The 19622-nt window shown below is 33.1% G+C and overlaps 2 protein-coding genes across 7 annotated transcripts in view; one reads left to right on the forward strand and one right to left on the reverse strand.

Annotated features, from left to right (window-relative positions):
* The window catches only part of LOC148228391 (uncharacterized), a 41634-nt gene that overhangs the window by 2972 nt on the left and 19040 nt on the right, over positions 1-19622 (forward strand). The window contains exon 1 of one of the 3 annotated variants that reach the window (XM_088200481.1): positions 19346-19617. The exons of the other annotated variants lie outside the window; for them this stretch is intronic. The gene's annotated coding sequence lies outside the window, so the exon portion shown is untranslated. Of the gene's footprint in view, positions 1-19345; positions 19618-19622 lie in introns of those variants that run through there. 3 annotated transcript variants of the gene reach the window in all.
* On the reverse strand, positions 2867-19360 carry LOC148228393 (embryonic polarity protein dorsal-like). Of its 4 annotated transcripts, none has more exons than XM_088200472.1 (11): positions 19305-19360; positions 7947-8021; positions 7521-7707; positions 7307-7459; positions 7063-7241; positions 6763-6995; positions 6528-6692; positions 6377-6458; positions 4887-4976; positions 3735-3836; positions 2867-3666 (listed from the first exon to the last, which is right to left on the reverse strand). In XM_088200472.1, the coding sequence occupies exons 3-11, from the start codon at positions 7643-7645 to the stop codon at positions 3278-3280; spliced, it is 1518 nt and encodes a 505-aa protein (XP_088056598.1). In that variant the 5' UTR covers positions 7646-7707; positions 7947-8021; positions 19305-19360; the 3' UTR covers positions 2867-3277. The 4 variants fall into 4 exon arrangements, with proteins under 4 accessions (XP_088056598.1, XP_088056597.1, XP_088056596.1 ...); XM_088200471.1 differs by having other exon boundaries at positions 19178-19360; XM_088200470.1 differs by having other exon boundaries at positions 4887-6458.

A 19622-nucleotide genomic window follows, 5' to 3' on the forward strand; every position in this document is an offset into this window, starting at 1 on the left:
GAACAACGATTTGTTTGAGAAAGTCACTGATGGAGCACTGAGCTCAATATGAAAAAATGGGCATTATAAGCAATTTAGAATAAATTCACAAACAATAAGCTGATTGCAATTTAATAACTATACTTTGTTGTTAATGCATTTTTACACAATACGCTTGTTATGTAAAAATATGTTGAAAGTTGATCATAATTCTTGTTATTGTACTTGTTAATTTAAATCACACTTGTATCAGTACATTCATTATAAGTCTAAGAAAAGCGCTTTGATGAGTATGGATCTTAAAAGAAAATTATCTATATTACGAAGACAAACGTTTTGTATGTACACTGGATGTCCACGACACAAGCATTTTTAACAAGGTGCAACTAAGAAAAACATGTGCTCATGATTTAGGAATTAAACGCATTTAATTTAAATTTACAACATGAAAACACCGATGATACTAGATTTTAAATTTGAAGAATTTGCTAAAATGATAAATTTTCTCGTAGATTTGTTGATTTCGACAAGATTGATCAATGATTCGAAAATTTCAGTTGAAATTTGATAGCTTGCTGTTAGAACTTCAGCTGGAGATAATATAACTGAAACGTAATCTTAATTTTTAACAAGCATTACAACGTCTTAAAATATGTAATTTTTACATCTCTCGATTCTGGTAAATTCGCAATCTTTATGATTTCACTCGAAAAAATCTGGTTATTTTTGGATCAACATATATATATATATATGTGAACAAACGTTTTATATAATGAATCTTAACACAAACTACTCACGTTCTAGTATTAATCATGGTTAACTATGTGAAGAAATAGCATCTCAGTAAATCTTATTTTTTTTGGAGTTTCAGTAAATATCTATCAATTATTTCCTAATATAGTATTCAATTAGCAGTCTATTCTTGTATTATACGTAAGTTATTAATTTGCCCCGATAGGCAAAAGAATTACATAATAAAAAAAAGGGTTTTCATAGTAAAGAACATGTGAAATAGTATCGATATTTAAAATTGTATCTAAAACTATTTCGTCTTAAATTTTTTAAGAAAGTTCATGCTTAGTTTAACCAATATTTTATAAACGAAATTGCTTGATAATTTAGTCACTTTCGATTAGTTGTGCTTTGCCATGTTCAACGAATTTAGTAGTCCATTGTTTAAATAGTAATCGATACTATAATATATAAATATTTAATAGTGATACATTCGTCGTAAATTGCATTGAGGTTAATTGAACTCTTAGGCTGCTATCTCACTGGGACGTCACAACGATGTAGCCAATAGCGTTTCCAAACGCAATGTATGGACGACATGGACTTGGCGACGTCGCCAAACCGTTACCAGGTCAGATACACGCCATACAATTATATACATTGCGTCTGGAGACGCTGCTGGCTACATCGCTGTGAGATAGTGGCCTTAAAGTGAGGGATTTCTTCTTCAGATGAATTTTTCTTACACATGTATTTACAAGTTTCATTGCTTTTGCGATAAGTTAACCATCGGTGAGTATAATTCTCACAAGAGGACAATTTAAACGTGCAATATATAAAATAATTGTACCGTAGAACGAATTATTTGTGCAGTACTGTTGGTCAGATTAGTTGCTAGCGAGCATTGGTCAGAACAGTGAATAACTGCAACGAATCCTTTTCCGAAGATTTACTTTACATAAATGCACAAACAATAAGTATTTATTTAAATGGATACATCTCTCAAGATAATTACCTGTTCAGTAGCACCCAGTCACATATGATATCCTTGTTTCAAATCATCATTAATAAGATAAAGTGTAAACTACATACGTTCTGAAATCTCGTTCTGCTTCTAAAGAAGTTTTTGGAAATAGGGGTTGCACTACTACTGCTTCTGCAAAACTATTTTGGCCTCTAACAATACTTTGTCACGAGTCGCATAAATTATGCTTTTCTTGAACTAGGTGTTGAATTATATTTTTTTACTTTGTATGACGTTTTTGCCAATACCTGTTAATACTGTCTTAAAACCTTTATTATGCCATGTGTTTCATACACAAACAAATATGTATAAGCCAAACCAAATAATGCATAGTGCTACATATGAAAGTAAATCAATAATATGGAATATAGATGATGCAGATTACTGTCGTGTAGTAATAAAACTACAAAATTTACTCATTTGTTTGCTTGGCAATTTTTTTTAAAAGTTTGATGTTTCATTTAAGAGATGCGCTTTACTTTGCCACACAGGAAAAAATTATATTATTAATTTATGAAAAAATAATTAAAATTGCGTATACAATCAAATCACATTAATAGAGAGCTACGTAATTTACAATTTTCAGGAAATCTGATCTACGTTTCTAAATGTTTTTTTCTACATTTGTTTCGATCTCTAATTTTAAATCTTCCAAATTCTAAATTTTCCAAAAATCAATAAAAGATATGTAATATTTTATTGATTGTTCCATTGTTATATAAATATTTTAATAGTATAAATTTTTAAGGCCTCGAGTTTTTTTGGTACTAAATGATAGAAATTGTCTTTTTCAATATTGCTCAATTTTTTTTATCTGGAATACTGGAATGAATGATCAGGTGTTACAATGTTTTTTTTACACATCTACAAAATTACGTAATTTTTGAAGTTGCGAACAGCCTAAATATGTTAAATACTTAAATGTTATGACTTCGCGAGAGTGGTCAAAATACACCGTATGTCATCGCGAGAGTGGTCAAAATACACCGTATGTCATCCATATTAAATTACAAATCGGCAATGGCTTTGATTTTCACCTTGAATCCCAGTCAAATCGTATAATAAATTACCTATCATACTACAGTAGTGTTAATCACGAGCGAGATGTCGCTCACTTTGAACTCCGCTGCATTGTGAATCAAAAAGCGTTTATTTTTTCACTTAACTATATAAAAATTCTTTACATTAAATATTTACAATTTCTCACGAAAAAATATTTACAAAATTTTGTCGAGCGAGTGAAAAAGTCCGTCAAATCACTGTCAGTTGCAATCTCTCCAAACATTGCGCCGTTCAATCGAGTAAGAGACTCGATGTCCGTCTCAATGCGAGTTTCTCAGCCAAAGTATTTTAGAAATTACTATAAACTGGAAGTGCTGATGTACAGTTATCTTCAATTTTTGAAGGGTTATAGTCAATTTCTTCACCCACCCCCCCAAAATTAGGACACTTGTATTTAAATTTTTATAGAAATGTTCCATAATCGGAAGTATATCACTTTTTATTTGACGAAAACAAACTGCTGATAAAATGAATGTCTCGCTATATGTCGTAAGGGCTCGTCCTCAGTCCAGAGAAGCTGTCCGTCAAGACCTCATGTTCGAGGTCAATTCTACCCTCTGGGTTCGGATACAAACTCGGCTGAAATGAGTCGTCGATAATGTTATTAAGCTCAGCCGAGTTCAAATTCGGCAGGGTAGCGTCCATGTTGAACAGGTCTCCCATAGTGTTGTGCTCGATGTTGAGCTGAACGGGTATCGCTTGCGGCGCGTTTGAGTAGATGCCGATCGGGTTTCTCGCCCAGTTCTCGGTTCCGTAGTCTGAGGACGGAGACGGGACTAAGTACGAGGGCTGCGGAGAAGGCGTACCCTGCACAGTTCGGTACGCATCTCCGAAATTCGCTCGGTTTCCGTAAGACGTGGAAGCTCGATCTGAATTGTAAAAATTGAAAATTAATGTCATGCGAAGATTGCTCTCACACCAGAATCTATTTTCTTACCCATTGGTTCTAATTTAACTGTTTCTGGAGGTAAAATATTGAACACATTCATTCCGATCGTCAAGTGAGCCGAGGGGTGAATTTGCGCCAGAGGATCCATACCTATGCAGAGATTTATCATTAATACAATCGGGCAATAAAAAACTGAAGTCGTGAAGTCTATACTATACTCAGATTCGAGTAACCTTTATTTGATCACCAACGCTTTTATTTGATATGTTACTGGAATCTGACTATATGCACAAGAAAAACTCAAAATAACCGATTGATAGTCGTTGATTTGCAATATGAGTAATACAGCTTTTGACTTTTAAATCATGCAGATTTCTGAGAAAGAAAAATTAAATTATATTTTATGTAAGCAATTTGTGCAAAAAGTATTTTTTTTTAAGATGCTGTGTATTAATAATATTTTGATAACCAACGACTAGAAAACACTCGTGCAATAATTAAAAAAAACACCCACACATAAAAATAAATAATGTAAGTAAATACATGCATAATATTGTTAGTAAATGTATTAAAATAAGCATGTTAAAAGCATATGTTTTTAGGCTTTATAAAACAAAATTAGATTTTTTTATGTAAAAATACTGCAAAAATGTGACACGAATTTTTAAATGTATGCAAAACTAAAACACAAAAACTAACTAACGTAAATCAGAGGTTCATACCTTGATGATAAATTCTAGTCTTCCGAAAATAGGTCAGGTCTAAAAAACTCTTTTCATTTTAAAGATATTTATTTTATTATATCAAGCAAAAAATTAACTAACTTCTTCATAATATAGTTCAACAGAAATCGTCTTCAGAAGACAACTTAATAAACTTTCGAAATACACATACAACATTTCATATCCTTAAGATTACGATGAGTGAAAACATTGACTAGGCCTTATGCGACTAGAATACGCAAATATAAGACATATACGCTATACACTTGTAAATATACATATAAAAAACTGTATAAACATATAAAACGACACCAGCACCATAGAATATATTGCACGAAATGAGTTAATCGTTCGACGATGATTAGATTAATGATGAGATTGAGCCCGGCGACGATAGATCCGTTGCGATATTGAAGTGAGCTTTGCATAGAAATATATAAAGGACGGAGTATCGATCCATTCTGGATCGTCGACTTACTGGCTGCGTCCCGAAGCGGCGGTGGCAAATCCCTAAGGTGACGTAAGTTCGTATCTCCGCACAACTTGGGCTGCTTACGCCTTAATTCATCTATTTGCAACAAACGTTTCTGATTAATAAAACGAGTAAACAGAATACAAATTCACCGCTAAGAGTAAATTAAATTTCAGTGTTGCGACTGGGTTGCGCGGTCAGGGGAAGCTTCCCTCCCTCGACTGGGGAATAGTAACAGCTGAGTTCGTCGAATTCAGAAGCCGTCGCGTGAGGAGCTAGCGCCATGTATAAAGCGTAATGCTCCGCCTCCGTGAGGTCTAGGTTGTCTTGTAATTTTTTGAGAGCGGACGCGTCTATCGCGAGGACGTTTTCGGCGACTAGAATAGTGTCTTTACTAGTGGGAAGTAACGGCATTAGATGATTGTTATTGTTGTTGTTTAAGGAGACGGACGAGTTATGATTGTCGTCGCCGTGCAAAGAAATGTGCGTTATGCTATCGGTGTAACGTAACGAAGTCCCCAAAGACAGGTTGCCAGTGGAGCCTTTGAGAGAAGTGCGAGTCGTTTCCTGTTTAAATCTGGCGGGACGTTGGCCGGAGACGCTGCTAGCGCTTCTACCGACAGATTTATTGTTAAGTTTTCCGTCGGCGCGAGGAGGCGATTTTTCTTTTTGCTTTCGATTAAAAATGCGCGATAAAAACGACTTTTTCTTAGGTGGAATCGCGGGTAAGTTCGCCGATAGACGATCGACGGAGCGAGTTACGGTGGTTTTATGAACGCGGTCGTTAGAGAGCATCGAATTATTAGTGCGTTCGAACTTTGGAGAATGTTCGATAGGCGGCGTCGATACGGTTTGAGCTCTCGGACGCAAAACTTCTATAGAGGGAGCTTTTTTTATTCGTTTCGGCGGCAAGGGAGGGAGCTTCTCTTCTGTATCGCGCTTCAGGGGCGTCAATTCGATGATGGGCCCTTTTTGCGTGATGACGTCTTCGTAAGAGAGATCCGGTATTGCAATAGGCACTGGATTTTTAAACGCCAGCTGTAAGCTAGAATACGTGTTACGTTCGTCGAAATCTTCCACTTCCATGCTCTTATCTGGTACGTTGTCGTTTAAAATCTCCATGTTGTTTAGTCTAGTTTGATTATCTGAATAAATTTGGTCCAATTCCGCCACCTGATTTAAGAGATCGTTCAAGTTTCCGTCGTGATTCACAGTCTTGCGTTCGGTTTGGGAACGTATGTCGTTCGTTTTGTTCGTTTCGTCAGTCGGAGTGGTCAAGTCGACGGTGAAAACGTCATTCGGATTGTTGCGGACTGGTCCTGTCGTAACGTCGTCACTGTTATTGTTACCGTCGATGATGATCGACGATAGGGAATTGGAATCGTTCACCTGATCGTTATGAATCTGTTTGGACTTTTGAGTCGGCTCGGACGCCAATATCTGTTTTATGAGGCTATAATCTGTCTTGCGGCGATGCGTCAAGAAACTTGTCCTACCTGAGTTCATTAACGCTCGTAATTCGAAAGGTAACGGTTCGCTAGTGGCCCCGTCGGACGGTCTTTTCAATTGGATGTAAACCTAAAAGAAATTAACGACTTATAAGACGTTTATTATTTACATCGGAATAAGTAAAGAAATCGACGATACCTTTACGGATTGATTGATTTTGAGATAGTCGTCGTATCTGGGCGATCTGAAAGTGATGGCGACTTGTTTGTGAACGTTGGCATGCTGGAAATCTCCCCAACCTTCCCAAACGACATTTCCATCCTTCTCTTCGTAAAATCTAATACTTATATCTTCTTTGGCAACCTGTCGATAAAGAAATTTATCGTTAATTATATTCCTTTTATCTGAATACGATTTATCTGTGTTGATTTACCTTTTCGCACAGTAAAATAATTTCGTGCCCTCCGGCCGCTGGCGCCGAACAATGACTCATTTTACATATTACTAAATCGCTCATAGCTTTTTTGTCGAATATTACGTCCGAGACGACAGGCGTCAATGGATGAGTGAACCTTCCTTTTTCGGGACCCTCTAGAAAGACTTGGAAACATAATCTGACCGCGTTGAGATCTATACTAGTTGGTTGTGTTCGATGAGTAAATCCAGCTGAAACGTAATTTTTTTAATGAACGCCATAAAAATATATATTTAAACTCTATGTGTTCAAACTTACTTTTGAAAGGATCTACTCTAATTTCTTCACGCACGCGTAACGCTTCGTCAATGTCCTTCTTTTTAACGCATTGTATACCGAGATTACTAAACGAAACGCACATACTTTCAGAACTAATTTCTACCGTACAAACGCCTTTTTTACAACCATCCTTTCCGACTAAATTATGAGGGTGAGGTCTAAAAATTTATCATGTCATTAATAAATATCTTATGCGAAAAATCTCATATTATCTGAATAGTACCTGTAGGGCGGATCTTTAGTCACGCAAGATACGACTACTACGGCTCTACCTTTATAACCGACGATTTCTATAGTAGGATATGTTTTGTTTTCTGGAGTACTGTGAATTCCAGGTATAGACCCGGCTGATCTTCCTTCGCATTCATATCGAAACCTGAAAATTAGAGATTCTTCATTAAATATAAATCTTTTGCTTGTGAATGCTGCATCTTTACCTGAGCGATTTCGATGCAGGTTGTTCTACAACTTTCACGTGCGCAACTCTACGTCGAGATTGAATTGGTTGCGCTTGCATCGGTGGATTAACGGGGCCCGGCATCGAACTGACTCCGCCGAACATGTCCTCTCCGCACAGCTGCACGTTGGCTTCGAAAGATGGATCGGTGTTTTGTATGGCAGCAACTGAAAATTGTTTTTTTTTCAGAATTATGATATTGGGCATTTTTCATTTAAATAATAATAATGAAAACAACCGGTAAGTCTAAATAAAAAAAAACCTTACAGATTTTCTAAAGTATAATTTCGTAAAATAAATAGCAGATTGCCATTATAAAGTTTTATTGAAGATAAAAGTGATTAGATTGATTAAAATCGATTGAACTAATAATATAAAATTAACCTAAAGTTGTATTATCACTTACTGACATCACTAATATGGATATTTGACGGTTGACCGATATCTTCATTGTTTACACCGCCGCCAAGTAAATCTTCCTCTAAAATTTTATAAATCATATTTATTTTTTGGAATTAGGGTGTTGCACAAATCTCGAGAGATCCATTTCAAAATGCTATATTAAATTTGATATTGTTTTTATCTAATAAGTATAGAATGCAACAATAATTATTTATTTAAATGTTATGTTTGATATTAATTTTTGAGCTGTATGACTCTCTCGAAATCTGTCGCGCTTATTTAGTGATTAAAGAATTAATCGTGTATTTATATTAAACATAGATAAACCAAACAACCAATCAACGTCTACTGCGATTAATAATATAATTATAGAATATGTCAATATCTATCATTAAAATAATACTTTTTTTAAGTCATGCTTTTTGGAATGGTAATAAATAATAATCAAATTAGTGCATTATCTACTTTGATATATTAGGATTTTATTTTAGTGATATATTCAGGAGTCGAAAGGTACAGATTTCAATAGAGGGCAGCTGGAGCGAATCTGGTTTCGCGTCGAATCTATTTTTGTCTGTAACTCTCGATATTCACAACTCTGCATGCATGCTCGGTGCTTATTTATTTCAAGATCGATTTGTAAACAAACTATGAGTACATTTATACTGAAATGAAATCTTAACGAAAAACGTAAAATATCAATCGAAAATAAACACGCAGATAAAATAATAATCTTTTGGAATAGGCACGATCGCGAATCTTTACATTTTTTATTTGTGTATATATGTATAATATATAACATTTGTTCTCGTGTGACTCAAGGGCTCTATGCATATTTTATATCAGTTATATTTAAAAAAAAGTAAGTAAGTGTCTTTTAGTATTTTTGGGGTATGGTTTTCAAAATCAGATTTGACTAAATGTGGATTGAAAAAGGACTGATACTGTAGTATTTATTCTTAACTGCTGTAAAGCAAACTATAGTGGTAACTCTCAATACTCATTACTACTACTACTCAAGCACGTACGGTGAGATACACATACCTTTTCGCTCGTTCGCATGTTAAGTGACGAGAGTGAGTGAGAGATAAGGGTGTGCGTTACATGCGTTCCGCACGCCCACCTCTTCTCACTCACTCTCGTCACTTAACACGCGAGCGAGCGAAAGGGAATGTATCTCACCATACGCGCCTACTACTACTAAGTGGATTTTTTTTCTATAGTCTTATAACTATTTCAGAATTTGATTTATTATATTAGGCCCTTTTTGCAATTATTTAATATATTAATTGTAAAGTCCATGTTAACTGACATATACGTAGTTTCGCGATATTTATAACAATAGTACTTTTTATTAAAAATAAAAAATATATAACAATCATTAATTTCGATTATAATAAAAGTTGAAAAACGCTAACTTTCAATTGGGATTTGAATCAATGTCTTTCAGGTTTTAGTCGACGACTTGTACCATTAAATATATAGTGATGGTATACTACACTAATATTTAAGAGCACGCACAAAATCGAATTTATAATAGCAATAAAATACACTATCGTCTATCGTTTATCCACATAAAAAACATATTCTAATCAATAAAATTGTTAAACTGTGTATATTACTTTTTAGGTCACTGGTGACTAAATCCCCGGGTTTAGTAGATAGTATATAACTCATTTCGACAAAAATATGGGTAAAATATTTTTTAAATAATTGAGGCTGGTAGCGACCGGACTATTATTAGCGCGATTTCGCTATCGTAACAACTAAGCTATCCCTTAGCCTTTTTATAAATAAAAAAAAGTGTTTGCCCCATTTCATGATGTATGTAAATGCCGGGTCAGTCGAATATATTTTCGAGTATGATGACCGTTTCGTTTGTTGGCCGACGGCCCATCGGCCCAAGCGATTCTCCGTTGAAACTTGATTCCCGTTTTTATCCCCGTCTCAAGGCGAACGCTTTCCACGAAAACTCGAAGTTTAGTTAAAAGTTTCAACGTGGAAACTCGTCGTTGACGATTTCCTATATAACAAAGTATTGGAATCAAACCGGTCAACATCAAGGTCCTCCGACCTCATGGGCAACTTGTCGCATTTTAGCAGTAGCGACTGACCTTCCTTTAAATAGAGATTCGTAATCATAACATAAATTCAAATCAATCTCAGCAAAACAAAACGTTGCGTTTTAAGCTATTACGGATGCTATAATTGAATTTTAAGTGTTTTCGAGGAGGTACCGTCTATCTATTATGTCGCATTCGAAGGTATAATAGAAGGTGTCTTATGTATAATATGTATGAATAGCTACGAATGCAGTATACGTGGAAGAATAGACGCATATAGCATTCTTACAACTACAACTATGAATTAATCTCTAGTTCTGTCTAATCAATTCTAATCGTATTGTTTAGTAAATTTCCTCATTACTCATCCATTCGATTATTGAATATAAAGATCATTCAGAAGAATGATAACGATTAGCATATTTATAAGGCAGTAAGTTTCGGGAATTTTGCGCCTACTGCTTATCGCTGTGGGTTTTTGAAATACTACTTTTTTGGGCAATCGGGAAAACCTGACGGAGATGATATTAACCATACACCGCCTGAGTCAACTAGGTTAGGCCATAAAAGAGAAATCGGTAAGTAATTGATTACGATAAGGTCTCGGTCATTTTGGCAAATTTATAAATTGCGTTTAATGTTTTTTTTTTATGTATATCCTTCGTCAAATTACCAATAGAATTTTCTAATGAAATATTGTTCTTTTCTATCTAAGAAGTTATTTAAAAGCTTTTATTTACTATTAAAAACATTACATAACTATTCAACTGCAATTTAAAAATATCTCAAACATAAAACTTCGTATTTTTGATATAAATTATAAAATTGTAATTGCATAATAGCGTAAGAATTAGTAATATTATTTAGGTGATTAATCTCATCATAACTTTTCTTTTATTTTGATCGATTCGAAGTTAGATATATGAACTGAAAAGACAAACGTGAAAGCTTTCTTAATAACGATAAGCGAACCGGGTCAAAAGGCGAAACAACAGGAACAAAAATTTGGCACACAATCAAAGACGCTATTATTTTCAGTTGCGGCTATTGTCGACCAAGTCTCAGTAAAACACTCCACTAAATAATCTAGAACTGAATATTAGAAACGGAAGAAATTTTTTCGATATTGTAGAATGACAATCCTCAACGGAAATGATCATTGAGGTTCAATTTGTCATTGAAAATTATATCGATGTCGTTAATTTGTTTTTGAAGTAAAAAAACGCGATAAAATGTCTCAAAACATGCATTAATTATTTTATTTATAAAAGAAAGTAATTGAGAAAAAAACACGGTTTTAATTAATATTTAAGAAATGAGTAATGATATCAAATCTACTCATATATTTTATGAAATTTATTTAAATTAATGGTATGACATACCAATGTATCGATTCAATTTCGAATATACATATATATACATAATATAGAAATATGTATGTATTACAAATTTTAAATAAATGTTAGAGAATAAGACTGGATTAAAAATATGTGTTTTTAACCATAAATTATATGATATAGGACAGAAACTTTTTATTATTAGAAGGCGTAAAGATGTTTATATCAAGATTACAAAAATTAAAACGAAACACAATCACGAATATTCATTTTTTGTAAAAAAAAAAAGTTAAGAAAAATCTCGCTGCGCGATCAATCACATTTTTTTATGTATTTTATTGTTCTTAAAAAATATTACAAGGACATATATCAATGAATTCAAAACATTTTTATATAACACTATAAAAAATATTTTTCTCAATTTCCCGAAGTTCATTTTCACCTATTTTTTCCATGTTTATAATCCAATCCTTTCGCATTGTCTATTAAATTGATAGACAATGTGAAAGGATTGGACGTAATACATACAAAAATAGGTGAAAACGAACTTCGGGAAATTGAGAAAAACATTTTAGAATCTACTATACTACATTCTACTAATTATTATCATTAAAGGGTCAATCGCTACTAGTGTTTCTTATCGAGAAAAATGTCAAATCGAGCATTCTCATTTCTCGAGAAATTTTATAAAGTATTTTTTATTATATAAAATTAAATTTGTACGAATATTTTTAAATAGTTTATAATCACTGCCCTTTTTATAACGCTGCATAATTAAAGGCGAGTTCACGCTTAATATACATTCTTCTTGGAAGGTTTTAATAAGGGTCTGGGTATGTCAAAAAAATGTTTACAAATTTTTAACACTCGAATTCGCCTTATTTTTACAATAAAAGAAGACACTCAGATAAGAAACTTTTCCGAAGGTGTTTGTGCCAGATGTTTAAAAATATGCACATATTCTCGGAAAATCGAAAGTTTTTGAATGACTAACAATTTTTTGCGATTTTCTATAACTCTAAACAGCCGGCGGATTTATCTATGCTTTGGTGATCTAAGAACCTTCTCATTAAGAATAAATTATGCATGATAATCGATAATCCAAAATCTTTGTTGTTTTTGTAAAGTAGCAACAGCTGTTACGATTATTATTGACAGACGAATGGGCCTTAATTTTTTTGTTAAAACATTTGGAAAATATCAATTCTGAGCTAAGCTTGAAATTTCAACGGACAATTAAAGAGAAAGTACATACTCGAAGAAACCAGACATTGATGTCATTAATTAAATATTTGCAAAATACAGAATCTAGCACCAGTCAAAAAAAATAATGATTTATTTAGTTATTCTTCAACTAGATTGGGAAAGAAATTATTCGCAGATTATTTAATGCAGGACCCTCGTGACTCCATTAAATCATTAGAATCCATTGAAGAAATTGAAAATTTACCATTGGCACAACAATTAGAGAAAGCTTTTTTTCAGCCTCTGAGAGTAGTGTAAAAAAACCAGCATCACGGATTACGGATTACCGGAGAAAGAATTCAAAATATTTAAATTGACGGGCAGGAGCACTAATAATTTACAGTGCCAAATTAATTAAAAATCAATTAAACCAACATGAACACAAAACAAGAATAATTTTTCCACAGCCGAATTTTTTTAATAAAAAAAGAACGAGGATGTTTGATTCTACTTTAGATGGCATGGGTTTTCAAAGAGTAATTTTAAGAATAATATGTAATAATGAATCTGTAATACTTTACTGTATTACATACATTTTTCATTCTTCAAAGTTTCTCGAGAAATTTGAGAAGTGAAGAAGAGAATTCTCATTTATAAAGAAATAAAAATCATCGAGAAATCAGAACGCTTAATCTCTATCAAAGGTCATTTTTGTCATTAATGTTCACGATCTTATATATAAGAGAAAGTTTTATGTTACGTAAACAATATTATCAAAAAATATATTGAATAAGCAACTTCACAAAAAAAAAAAAACAAGGGTCTTTTAAACTAACTTTTTCCGCAATCAGCATTGGGGTTATTTTACTCATAAACGGCTATTATATAAGAATTATCATACAAAAAAAATTATATTTTTCTAATAAATTAGTATTGCCATTTAATTTCTCCTTACAGTGCAAAAAAAATCTGCGCGCTCCGGTGATGTACACTCAGTGTACATGTAAAAATTGAGTGATTTTTGAAATGTAAACATTATTACGAAATATTCATTATAATAATATCAAATTAACGTACTAAATATTTATTTAAATAAATAATATTGAAGTAATATCTATGAAAACTTCACTTCCGTGCTAAGCAAAAAACTCCAACTAGTAACTTTGACTGCATTGGTGAATTGTTCCCTGATTCTGTTGTCAGAATATTTATTTTGTCGCTTCTGATAATTACTTATATATTGTATATAATTTAATATGTAATTGTATCGAGGAGAAATAACCTCTGATATGAAAATTTTATTCGAGTTATAAATATTCACATAATGTACACTCGGTGCACATCACAGAAAATAATAGTCTGTATAGCGTGTAAGCATATTTTTCTTTGAGAAAAATATCAGGAGGAAAGTAGCCGCAAAAAATAAATATTAAAATTATTTTCTTAAAAAAGTGACGGAGAACTAGAGCCAAACTAATATATTTGTGAAGCAATATTTCTTTAGGAATTTTATGTGAATATTTGAATCCTATATGGACCACAGTGCTTTTAAATTTCTATCGTGTCTAGAAGATCGGAATTAGTGATTATTATTTAATTATAATTTTGATCGATCATCACAGATTTACCTAGATTTTCCTAATCTCACGGATGAATATCGCGATGAATAATTAAAATCGAGCTAGGTCGTACATATCTGGTATTGAAAATTCTCTAATGAGTTAATACAGCTCATAGAGAATATCTTATATGTATTAAAAAATAAACTTGTATTTATATTTTAATATCATACCTATTTTAAAAATAAAAATATTATTTAAACACCACTTATTATTCTTTACTGGTTGTTGACATTTACACAATATTCGTCTTTCTGGTGCTTAAAAGTTTATTCAAATCATTCACAAATTCATCAAAATATGTTTATATTTTAGCTTGTCTTCAAATGTTTGTCAGCTATATACATATATTGGATCAACGTTTGCGGAAACATAAATATATACTTTTTTTGTCTATTTCTAAATCGTCTAATACAGTCATAAGATTAATAGCGCAAGGCGCTGAACTGATCCAGAGACGTGGCTTAATTCCCGCAATCGAATTTTTATTTATAATAAAATAAGCCGACCACAGCTGCATGGTGACATCCACAGATTCTCAGACTTTAACCCAGACAGTTAACCCGTTGTATTGCATTGGGCTAACGCATGTTTTGTTGTAACTCATTATTCTATATTTTTTGATACCATATAATCACGATTATATTGAACTCAATCCGTGAGTTTAGGAAAAGTTAAAAACACCTAATATAAGATAATCAACAATTCCGATCTCCCAGATTCATCGGGGCTCATCTGTTGTTAGTCAATGATTTTTACAACTGGTCTGTTGAGCTGTTGAAATAAATATTTTCCAGCTATATCAGAGACGATTCGGTAACTTAATCATAATATCACTGAGATCGGTAAAAGTTTTCTGCAGTTAAAAGTTAACGCAGTTCTAGATACAGAACGTCATAAACATAAAGAGCAACTATATATATTTAAATATATTGTTACATAAATTGAATCATTACTACACACATGTAACCAATAAAAGGTAGCCTTTCAAACCCACTGGCAAATATAGCTAAAAGGTTATTTTATCGCGCAAGGTGAAATTATTTTTTTTGCTCTGTAGAGAAAATGTCCGTTAAATTATTAATTATCTACACACTATCTATCTTCACAAATTTGGGTAACATTAATCATAAGCGCGTATTTACCAGAAATTCAGCTGCGCAACGTAAGTCGGTTATATCAACGCAATACGTGCACAGAATATGCAGCTAATTTTTTTGGGTATTTTATTGTACTGTCATTTCCGGAAAAATACGCGGAGATAAACTTACACACGAAAATTTGAATAGTTTTACCTATAAACTGTTATTTAATTTGTCATGCAGCGGCAAATTTGATTTCATTAGACTCTTTTAAATTAGCCAAAATTGAAATTTGTACGTTTTGACAAATTTGTGAAGATATAAAAATGGCGTATAAGTTATTTTTTTACTTAACCAGGTAGTTTTAAAAATCATTAACTTTTTTATAAAATACATAGCAGTTTTATTGTTAATATAAACATATCACTAAATGACGTTTTATTACTTCTTACTGAAATTTTGAGTTTTTGTAGTAAATGGATTTTTTTTTATTTTACACGAGTATACTCGTCAACCGCACCGAAATAGAATTTTGGATTGTTTGTGTCATTTTATAAGTAAAATATCGAAATTTTTAGTTGCACGTTCAATTCAAAGTACGAATTTTCTCAATAAATAAAATCTCATAAAGCAACTTTGAAAAAAAATCAACGCAGTTTCTACAAATACTATTGTTTTTTTTACACACAAAAACCATGCCGCTGCTATACAGAAATTAAAAAATATTTTTTTAAATTTATTAACTAAAAAATCACAATTTTATACAGAAAAAAATAATCAATGTTTACGGCTTTTTCCCGTAAGACTTTTTACTGCTAAGAAAGGGCTAAACTCGATTTTTTTCAATAGCATTAACAATTTTAGAATTTGATTTTATATCAGCGTTTTAGTTTTTTTTATTATATTGTCATATAGACAGCAAGAAAAAATCACGTTAAGCAGTTCAAGTAGACTGTAACTCTCCAGGACGCCTTTTACGATTTATACTAATTAAAATAGTGGCATTTGTACCCGATATAAAACCCATGGAATATATGAAAATATATCAATTTTAAATCCAGTCAAGAGTAAATTTTGTCATAAAACCAAAGTAGGATAGAAAAAATGACAAAATAAATATTTCAGAACCACTTTTGTTTCGCCTTTTTTCGTAACGTGAAACAATTTTAATATTTGAATTTGCTTATCGTGAAAACACGTTAAATGGCTCACTCGTCACTGAGACGGGTGAGACAAAAGATTAACATAAACTTTATGATGTACCGACCACTGTCAACTCTCGCATCATACAATTGTGAATGAAAATTTTATAATCTTCTATTTATGGATCAGTTAATTGTACACGCAGAAATTGAATGCTGCGAGCGTTGAAAATGGAACGGACCATTTCTGTATGATTATTTATCGGTTATCTCAAAACGATTGTGTTAAATTTTAGTGCAGTTCGTGACAAATTAAAACAAAAGTTTTTTCCTCTCATATCTTGTTACATTGTAAAGCATATTTTCCTCTTTCAGCCCTGAAAGAGGAAAATATGCTTTACAATGTAACGTTATTATTAGTATGATTTTTTAAATTTGACAGTAAAAATTATTATCGATTTGAATGCCGGTGTCTGCTTACAAATGACGACATGAATGCCGCTAGAACGAGGGTGTCCGTTTCTAGTTTTGTAAAATTATGAAATAATTTTTTTCTGTACTTTTTGTGTATTTACTTGTAAAAACTAGATTTCATTTTTTTCTATAATAAAGTGTTTTACACAAAAAAAATAAAGAAATATTTTTATTAAATCATCTATATTTTGCATTCTTAGCATACACCGCCTAAATTCGCTTGGCACTAAAAAGGTTAAAAGTGTTTGACCAATTTATTAAATTAAGAATAGCATGTTTCATAAGAAAGCTAACGATTTTTTTTTATAAAAGATACATTTTTTTTGTAAAATTATATTTATTCTGAAAAATTATCTTTTTATAATCAAACACGATACTTACAAGATTTTTTAAATAACATATTTAAAATTTTCACGTTACGTGAATTGTACCTCAACATTTTCTTTCTGAAAAATTTCATTTTAGTTTAGATTAAATCATAACTATATTTGCAGCCCTAAAAAGTTACTGAATATGTTTAGTAATGATTAGAGAAACGTATTTTGAGCATTCTATTTCGTAAATTATATTCATTTTGAAAAAGGAAACATACTTTGTGCAAGCAAAATCGAGGTGAAAGATAAAATCAGTCAATTTTACTTTTAAACAAAATTTCTATAAGAGTGAAATAAGTCATTTTCTCTGAAATTTAAATTTTAGCATAATTTAAAAGGGAAACGGCACTCAAATATCTACAAACAAATAAATATTTATATATTAAAAAAAAATATTTCAAGTTTCCACGATGCCTGAAGAATTTTATAAAATTGTAGTTTAAAGTAAAGTATTAAAAAATTTAGCGCTGCGCTTCAAATGGGTCTCATTTTAATTCTGATTAAAGATAAATTATATTTGCAGCCCAAAACATAAGACATAAAGTTTAAAAGATTAAAAAAAATAATTCATTTTTGATAATTTAAAAGGAAGGTAACACTCAAATATTTCTATTCATAGAAATTCGGTTTTTGCCGTGAGGACTTTTTTATGAATTAAATGTTCCAAATTTTTACGATGCGTGAATAATTGTGGAAAATTGCATTTAAAGTGAAATATCAAAAAAATTCACGCTCTGCTGCAAAATTGGTCTCATTTTACTATGTTTGCAGTCCTGAAAAGCTATCGACTCATATATATATGTTTATTATTGATATTTTACGTTTATATTATTAAAAAAAATAGGGGTAAATTTTTCAAAATTTTCACGATGCGCCAATATTATGGAAAATGGCAGAGTAAAATACAAAAAAAAATCGATTTTGAGATATGTCGAAAAATCGGTGTCATTTTACTACATTTTCAGTCCTATATTTATAGGTGTATGTTGAAAATTCCAGGGATATGATATGATTCCTTTTAACCATCAAACGGAGGAAGATTCAGTACCTCGAGTTCCGAAATAGGAGAGGGACGACAGCCGAAGAAGTGTTTCGTGTAGGCAAGGAGCGAAGGGATGCTTGGTACTAATTTACAGGATGGTCGCCAACGTTTGTTTACTATTTAGTAATGATAAGTTTACGTTCTTTTGTTTATATTATTAAAATAAAATAATTTAATTTTTAATAATATAAGAGAGAGAGTTTCATATATAGAAGTAAGTCTATAAATGTATTGAAGAAAATGGGTTATTATCTAACTGTTAGTTAATTTTGAACTATATTTACAGCCCTTAACAGTTACCGACTCGTGTGTATATATGCTTTAGTAATGGTATTTCAGTTTTTGTTTTTTGTATTATTATAAAATATTTGTTTCTTTTTTTATATTTAAAGAGGGGAGGAGCCGTTAAGAAGGTATTAAATTTTGGCCACCCTAATTAAGTTTATTTTGACAGTTCGATGCAGACGGTTCGTCATATAGACACAAAGAGCATAATTTTGGGAATCTCCGTCGACGCGCGTGAGTCATCGTGCGTTTAGAATAATTTTGACACACTTCTCGGAGATGAAATTTTTGATTTTTTGCTAGCGCGTGAGCATCGAATCGCACACAAACATACACATATACACACATATGCACACACACACACTCATGCACGGAGCGATTGATAAATAGGCGCACACGCACACGCCCGAGCCGGAATTAGCCAGTTTCCGTTTTGCGGCGAAGCGTCGAATTCGCTAGGTTGGTCGGCCTGGGCGCTCACTGACGGCCCGGTTCCGGGAGGAAAGTTGCCGCGGGAAAAGCGACGCAAGTTCGAAATAGTCGGTCGGGGCTATTTCGGGGCTCGAGCGGGCGTTATTTCGGGCGGAAGAGAGCGAGCGAGCGAAGGAGAGCATGCGGAGAAGAAGACGCACCTCTGTCGGTGTCCATGGCGGACGACGGGGTTCGCTCGCAGCGTTGCGGTAGCGACGCACAGGGGCGGCTAGGTCCGCCGACCGACGGCGATCAACTGCGGAAAGTAACGCGGAGACGAGAACGTACCTCGGGGCGAGGGGCCATGCCTGGGCGCGGCGCGGCGCAACAGTCGACGGCGGAGTGCGGAGCGGCCGCGAACCGAACACACCGGTCCCTCCTCCTACTCCTCCGAACGCGTCACGTGACCGGCTTATCAATCCGACGCGCGGTCGCCGCGACGGCGATGACTGCACCGAACTTTCGAACAGTTTCCCGCCGCGATTGTGCGATCGTGGTGAACGGACTATTGCTCACAACGAAAATTGGTCACGAATCGATCACTCACGCGCAGTGACGTCTCGTGGAGGGAGTCCAAATTTACCGTAATTTTTCTTTACTGGTAAA

This window comes from Plectrocnemia conspersa, unplaced genomic scaffold (genome assembly GCF_051122295.1).
Source record: "Plectrocnemia conspersa isolate PC_06_02 unplaced genomic scaffold, ASM5112229v1 ptg000012l, whole genome shotgun sequence".
NCBI classification, from domain to species: domain Eukaryota; kingdom Metazoa; phylum Arthropoda; class Insecta; order Trichoptera; family Polycentropodidae; genus Plectrocnemia; species Plectrocnemia conspersa.